Consider the following 8,276-nt stretch of genomic DNA (forward strand, 5'->3'; position numbering starts at 1 on the left):
TATGGTCAGATTTCTATGTTTAATTATAAAAAGATGATGGATGTCACTAATGTTTTCCATGTTTGAGAAAAAAGATAGATGCCAGAAGCCAACTTTTTTTTGACTAATGATAAAATAGGTAGTAGATTAAAAAAAGAAATTTTGCAATTTTAGACTGAAAACATATTTCAGAGTAGTCTATCTAGGTAGACTAATGCTTATCTGAAAGTGCAGCCTTTTGTATAGCTCCAGCTGGTGTAAACACACTATGTATTAATACAGTAGGACGTTTATCATCAGAATGAATCTGGAATTTGGAATCCTGGTTCCTGATGGGTGAATGAAGGAGGCAAATTCCTTTTTCTTGACGTTTCTTTTTTCAAGCATAAATTTTGTGGTTGGAGAGAAACTTTCCAAAATGTAGTTGGTTATGCCAGAGAAGAATGGTATATGGTGGTGTTTTTGCAAACTACCCTTTGAATATGCGAATGTTTGCATATGTACTTACAAAGTCTTACAGGCTCAGTCTGGAAGCAAAAATATTTCAAACTAGATAGCTGATAGTGCTGTGCTGCTTTGTAATCAGAAAGTCTGTGAGCTCACCTAGCTAAAGGCAAATACTTCTGCTGTTAGTCCTTGCAAATTCTACAGTAGGTCCCAAATGTGGCTTTTAATTAAAAACCACAATAATCTATTCAAATCAGAAATGATGGAACCTTACGAGGACAGTACTTTCTTTGCTTCAACTAGAATAAACTAGTCTATCTCCAGGAACTCATGAGATGGTCTTAAATATTTCTTATTGGCTCCTTTTTCCTCACATTTCATTTTATAATAATGCAATTCATCCTCTGATGATCTATACCGTATGTTAGCCATTTATATTCAGCAAATGACAGCATAATCAAGTCCTTTTCTCTCACTTTTTTAATCTGTCACCTCACCCAATAATTAAAAACAACAGAGCAATCCTGTGCTTTTGCATGTGTTGAACCGGTGCTGATCTGAGAGCTGTGCTGGCGCAGTGTCTGAACATCAGCACTCAAAAGCAGGAACGTGCTGGATGAGGACGAGAAGGAGCCCTGCGGCACTGACTCCATGCAAATCGCTCCGGGGAGTGCGCATCAGTGCTGGCCAGGTAGAAAGGAGGGAAAAAAAACATGCTTTCACATTTTAAGGCATAAATTCATCTCCCTCCGAAGTAGGTACAGAGGTTTTTTCCACTTGTGTTACCCACAACATGAGCAGGTCTGCTCCAGGCTCGGTTTAGTGTCAGGTGTGCAGCCTAATGTGGTGCTCCCCCTGCTTCCACAGGCAGACAAGTTTTGCGATCCCAGACTACCCTTTCCTTGTCCGATTACTGTGATCAAAGCAGGAGCAGGGCGGGTGACCACTGCCAATGCCATTATTTTCTGTTAAAATGGAATGCTGGCCATGCATTTCCACTTGCTGAGACTGCCTTCTCGTTACTGCAATGTCCCTTTTGATCCCCAGTGAGCACAGAGGGTTCTGATCTGTACCCAGGCAGGACCGAGACACATGCCTGTCTTTGAGGCATCAGCTCTCCCTGCTCTGGTGACTTGACCACCAGGTAGAAGAAAATGCAGCTACTTCCAGGCAAGCTGGCTGAGGACTTGAAGCTCAGTTTTAGCGAATTTATTTACCCTCATACCTGAGCGCACGACAGCACTCACTCACAAGGCTCACAGCACACTCTTGGCATTTTGTATTCTTTCGATTTCCTCCAAGTGCGTATGTATTGACTGCTGTGTACTCATAACACCCTGGTTTTAGAAGCTATCCAGTGGTAGGAGGAATATACGTAATCCCGTTGTCTCTGCCGGTGGTCGTAGGAGTGCATCTACCAGACAAAATTACTTATGGCCATTGGGGTTTTCTAGTGATAAAACCTAGCAGTAGAATGACAGAGTGAGCATTTTCCTTTTCTTCTTGCTTGGATGATATTTTTATACACTTTTATATGCAATTTTTTTAAATATTTGCTATTTTTATTGTAGGATTCTGAGTGGGTTTTTACCAGACCTTCTGGTTGTCTACAGGCCCAGATTCTCACAGGAATGTTTCCCTTCCCTTTTCTCCTCCCCCTTCTTCCCCGACAGACAAAAGCCATTGCATTTGCAACATCAGCTTAGAGCAAAATAACACCTAGGGCCTGGTCACTCTTTTAGTTGCACTGAAATCAAAGGAAGTTGCATGCAAAGTCCTGCTGGTCCCACCGCAGCGTCTGGGGCCAAAGACTAAATAACCAAAACATATACAGCTACTTACGCGCAGGGCGGTCTGTGTAAAGCCAGTGCATCAGGGTGGTGCTGTCTTCCTTTGCTGTGGTAGGAGTTGCTTCCACCACATCTGTTCAAATAAGACGATATATCTCTCTTCATTCTGATGATGCTTGTTCTTGTAGGCACTTCAAAGTCATACCCTAGCGCACTGACTACCTTCAGCAGGGAGGAAGGGTGGACATTGTGGCTTATCTGTGACAGTAGATTTCACTGCTCTTGTGGTTAACCCTACAGTGACAGGTCCTAAAGAAAGTTAAGAAACATTAAACCTATTGGTAGGAAGGATAAGGGGAAATTAACCAAATTCAAGGATCTTGGTCTTGTAGAATAACCTTTTCTCAGCTGGCATTCTGCAGGGAATTCTATGTATGAAGTTGAACATAAACTTTAGAGTATGTTTATATTAGCAGAACTGATAATGGAGATGTTTTTCTTGAACTGAACTAAAACAAACAACAGACACCTGTTCTCTAACATTTTTCAAGGAAGAAAGAGGCAGGTTATTATGCTATTTTGCACCAGGGGATAGAAAACAAGTTAAAATACATGCTGAAAGCAAAACTTACTGCAAGTTTGCTCCTGGGACTGGGTGGGTAGGGTAATGAAAAAAAACCTATTTGTTTTGTTAAGGAAAAAAAAATGCAAAACTGAAATGAATGATGCCATGTAATGCCAAGTATTCTCAACTGTTCTGAGAATAATTTTAAACAATATGTATTTATTGTTAGTTCCTTATTTGAAAGAAGAGGCTTGTGGTCTCTAAATGTATAAAACATTTTTCAACATTCCAGTTTTTCTGTAACTGAGTCCATGTATGTTCATTCTATTACCAAATAAAAACAATGAGGTCTCCACTCCATTTGAATTAAAGTTGTAGAAGGGTTCATTTTGTTCTGGCGCTTTCTACATCTGAGCCAGGCACGGTGCTTGCCATTTGCTTTCCAGCGTCCAGCTCCCCATAGAGTGCTAGTAATAATCAACTTTTCTTTTTAAGCATAGCGGGAACATTGCTTGGACAGCAGTCATTGCTCACCACTTGCCCCTGTGAGGAGGAGTTAGTGGCATTACCTAATTTCTAAAGACAGGGAAATTGAGGTAGAGAATTCAAATAGTTTATTTAAGGATGTCAAGGTAAATCTCTACCTGTTTGGGGATTAGACATGTCAACCTCACCTTTCCCCTTTTCTCTTTTGACTGAAATCACAGCCCATAAGAACATCTAAACCAACAACAGCACACCACACTCATGCCCACTGAAACACTTGCTCGTGTGATTTATTTTTCTGTGCCACATGGAGCATGAGTATCGATCCCACAGGGCTGGTGTCCTGTGCTCCAGTATTGCTTATAGACCTCCTTTCACAGCATTTCAGCTACCTCTCTACATGCCACCTTCTACAAAGCATCTTATTCCACAGTTGGACTCAGGCGGTGTCTGTGCAGTAGTCATCACATCACACAAGTAATAACCAGAATTTTCCCATACCGCTGCTGTTTTTCTATTTGATCTTTTCCTTAAAAAAGGAAAAAATCATGATAAAGAGTTGCAGAGACCAAGCCATTCTCTCTAAGGAGGATGTAAAGTTCAGAGATGTTCAATAAAAGCGTGAAAGGCTTTGTGCATTCCCTTTTGCCTGAAATTCCAGTTTTAATTCACTCCTTTCCTCTCTGGGAGGTTCACTGGTATTCATTTCCTGAAGAACATGCAATGTGCTTGCCAGTGTACCTACTTGTATTCTTATACCTTACTGGCTTGGTTTGAGTCTGCATGTACCTCCAGTCCAGTGCAAGTAGAGATGAAGCCAAGCTGCCAATTTCTGTTAGATATTGAGGGTGTTGATGTAGTCGACTGTGATCGTCAAATCAAAAATACCGACTGCCACATAAGCAAGAAGGGAGAAAAGATGGTGTGGAAAAGGCATCTAATGATTTGGGTGACTCATCTCTGCTTGCAAATACAGTATCAGAGTCCTTTCTCTGGCACGTATAGCCAGTGACATAAATGTCCAGAGCTGTTACCAACTGGTGGTTCCCAAAGTGATGCTAGCTGCTTGCTGAACTGCCATGGAAACAAGGTAAGTGCTGTGTAACTGCCTTCTGAGCCATGCCGGGCAATAAAACTGGCAATTGCCAGTTCTGTGAGGACACGAGGTAGCTGAAGGGAAAGCTGTCTGAGATCTGGCAACAGTTCATACATCCAACACTTAAGAACGTGAAACTTCCAGAATCAATAACTCGGGTATCTCCACCCAAACCCGGTAAGTGATAAAAAGAAGAAAGATATGTTTGATATTGACTCCTTTAGACGGAAAGGTCCCCAGAAGTGAGGCTACTTTCCTAGTTAGCCTTACCTAAAACCATGGATAAGAAATGGCAGAAAGAAGACAACAAACACCTCGTAGTGGTGGCAGCACTACAAAAAGTATTTTCATGGCTGGTGGGACTACCATTCATCCATCTCTGCTGAAACTACTCTTTCTTTTTAAAGGTCCAGCACAACGTTCAGCTGACTTACCAGGCTCAGGTTCCTCAGCAAACCACCTTACATTGCCAGGTCAGTCGGTACCACCTCACTCTAATTTGCTTATATGTGCAGCTTTAGAAATAGGCACTCACAGTGCCTACTGTTTGGGAGATGGACGTAAACAGATGACTTGTTCTCCAGGTATGGCATGACTTTTACACATCACATTAAAAAAGTTAAACCCATTCACTGGGGTTGAACAAACAAACTGTTGTTTTTAATGGTCTTTACCGCATTTCAGTTTTTTTAAACAAATGCCCTATGTTTTGTGGCTTGCGGTGCAGGCTTCACAGACTATTTTAATTCGATCGGCAAATTAATTTGGGCTTTTATCACATGGACATAGATGCTGAAGGGAAAAAATAAGGCTATTTTGTGGACCCAAGTATAGGGGTTTTTGTGCCCTTCCCATCTACCAAATCCTGCTGTCTCTATTTCACAATAATAACCATTTTCTTAATCCCCTCATCTTTGTCCCACACAACTGTCAGAAGAAAGAGAGGGTAATATGAAGCAGTTACACAAAAAAATGGCTCAGTGCGAACAAGATACTATCTTGTATGTGCATTTGCAACGGCATTCATATATGTATAATTCACAGTAGGTGAAAGAAAGAGTAAGTCTGCAGGAAGACAACAAGAAATCACCAAGAAAAAACCCCAAACTTCAAGCAAAGTACTTAAAAAGTTTTACTACAGATATTTGCATCAGTGGCTGCTGTGCCAGCAGATGAGGTATGGTGTGGCTCCATATATAGATGCCAATGTGCAGTAGCATGTTTCTGTGCTGTTTCAGTTCTCCAAGCTGTTCATGGCATGATGCTCTTTTGCAGCTGCCACCTTAGCAGATTGTTTCCCCAGGCACAGCTGCAGCGACCGCTTGGGTGTAAGTAAGGAAAAGAACAAGCAGGAATGTGAGAGAGTTCAAAACACTGTATTCTGTTAGTAAAACAATGTGCTCCATGGATTACTGTCCTGCTCAAGAAAAGAATGGACAATCACTGAAAGTAGAATTCAAACCTCTCAGCAACATGCTTAAATGAGAACTCCCAGGTATCTAACCCAAGACATTTTTTAGATAGAAAGCACGGAACAGGAAATATCATACATACATTGTCTTAACTTCTGAAGTTTCTGATCATTGGCAGTGACAATAAGTATTGCCTGTATATATTGCCTATTTCTCATAGGGTCCCAGCAGTTGTTAAATTCTTATATTCATATTCATAGGGGAGGCTACTACCCTGGATGTTTTCACCCAGGATTTTCTTGCAGGTGGCATTTAGAGGTCTTGCTCTTTGGAGAGATTTTGGAGAGGTCTTGATTTTTGGAGAAAAAAAAATGTTACGTTTTAAGGAAAAATTGTGGAATGAAACATTCATGTCACACTACAGCCATAACTCTCATCTAATTTCAAAACTAGCTCACTTTTTATACATTTTGGCATGTTTGCATTGGTCCCTTGTTTATTTTTAACAAGCAATGCTTACACGGGGTTTTTCATCCATTTCTCCAATGCTACACCACTTTTAACTGATCCATTAATGAATACCTGCAAACAACAAATCCTGCATCCCTTCTTATGTGTGATCCTTGTTCTCAGCCTGCAGACCACCATTATAATAAGAAGGTAGAGAATATAAATGTAGAAAAGAGGGTTTTGGCATAAGCTCCCAGGTATAGTCCCTTCATTATTGCTGACTTGCTAAATGACCTTGCTCAAATCCTTCTTGTGTGCCCCAGCTTCCTCATCTATTTGGGAATGATAACATTCACTCTCCTTTAAAACTATCCGATCTAGGGATCTGTTAACTGTTATGATTAGAAAAACAGCAGTAGGGAGGATCCACCTTCAAGAGAGGGGAGTGACCAACCTAATAGTGTCCCTTTTTGCAAAAAGATACTGGATTTGTTGCCAGTCCAGCCTTACTTCCAGTAGCGATACTCACTGTGATGATCTCACATTGAATTATAGGAAGGTGCCTTCTGTCTGGCACTTACGGAAATGACTAGCTGTGTTTTGACTCTGTCTTCGTTAGACACCTCCCACCTCAGTGTTTGTTTTGGCACCGATTGGTTTAGCGACCCAGTCAGTTTTCTCTATTTGGCTGTTTAACACTGGTACCTTCCTACCCGTGCCCTGTTACCGTGACTTACACAGCAAGCTGTTTACCTTGGTACGGTTTGCAAATCAGCCCTTCCTGTGCAGCTATTTACAGTATGTGATAGGAGTAGATAATAGTGCAATATTTTCCATGTATATAGTCCACTGACGCATTTGGTTTACAGCCATTATGATGTTGTTTCTTTATGCTCTATATAGATCATGTTTCAGGGGGGTTGCTTTTGCTGGAAGCAGCCACTGATTAATGTGTAGTTAAGAAACAGTCTGCTGTAAACACACGCACACACACAATTTTCTGATTGAGAAAATGTTATTGTCTTGCTGTTTTTTCTGCAAATTGCATGCGGCATCTTGAATAAAAAGGGGAAGCTTTGTTGCACTGGGTTTAGTCTCACTTCTGAAGGAGCGAGGCTGACGAGAACAGGCATGCGTGCGCATGATCCCACCCGTCTCTTTGCTGGCAGGTTGGTCAGTCCTCCTCATCGCTAACTTTTGAATCTGTGCCTTGTCAATTTAAAGTGCACGAGAGGAAGAAACATCCAAGAGGTCACAAAGCTGGGGAAGTTTTATGACGTTAGGTGGCTGTGTGCAGGAGAGAGGTCTGGCAGTGCTCCCACCTGGGCTTGACCATTGATGAAACCGGGGTCCCCTGGCAGCTCAGCTGCATCTCACAGTGCCGCAGGGAGCCAGGCTGCTGCAGGCACATCTGCTGCCTCCTGGAACGACTCCTTTTTCTCAGTGCAAAGAGGATGAACCAACCATTTCTCCAAGTAGTCTGCACTTTGTATGGTGAGGAAGCATGGCAGGGGCATTGATGTACCCAGAAGTATTATTTACAATCACTGAGTGACCACCGTTTCTTTCTGTGGCTTGGAAACATTTGAAAGTCTACTTCTGCCAGGGTCCTGGGGGTGCTCATAGGCCTCAATGGCTGGGACCGGCCTCCCCCGGGACCCCCACCGTCTCCTGCCAAGGGCCCAGGGGACGTGTCTCAGCTCAGCCTGGGGCCTTCAGTCCCTGCCTGAGCCATGTTGTAGGTGTGCCCGTCTCTGCCCCTGTCTCCTGGATGGGCCTGGGACCTGCGCTGCAGAGAGCTGCTCTCCTGGATGGAGCCCTCAGGCCTAGGTCATAGCTTGTCATGTAGAACTCTAGGCATAACATAGCGTAACTGTTCTGTTCTGTTCTGTTCTGTTTGCTTGCCTGTGCTCACCATGAGTCAAATAAAGAAGAGACTTATTTGCCTGAAATGCCAGGGGTTTTTCAGCTCCAAAAACACTTCCAAGGACACATAACACAAAGGTTACAAGGGGAAACAGGATTTTATTTTATTTTTCTGAATCTGTTTC

At 42.4% G+C, this 8,276-nt stretch overlaps 1 protein-coding gene across 1 annotated transcript in view; it reads left to right on the forward strand.

Annotated features, from left to right (window-relative positions):
* The window catches only part of PDE1C (phosphodiesterase 1C), a 348,343-nt gene that overhangs the window by 327,327 nt on the left and 12,740 nt on the right, over positions 1-8,276 (forward strand). Inside the window, exon 15 of the mRNA XM_019470534.1 lies at positions 4,771-4,836. Coding sequence (XP_019326079.1) covers positions 4,771-4,836 — 66 coding nt within the window. The remainder of the gene's footprint in view (positions 1-4,770; positions 4,837-8,276) is intronic.

Source organism: Aptenodytes forsteri, unplaced genomic scaffold (genome assembly GCF_000699145.1).
Source record: "Aptenodytes forsteri isolate BGI_AS27 unplaced genomic scaffold, ASM69914v1 Scaffold270, whole genome shotgun sequence".
In the NCBI taxonomy this organism is placed as follows: Eukaryota; Metazoa; Chordata; class Aves; order Sphenisciformes; family Spheniscidae; genus Aptenodytes; species Aptenodytes forsteri.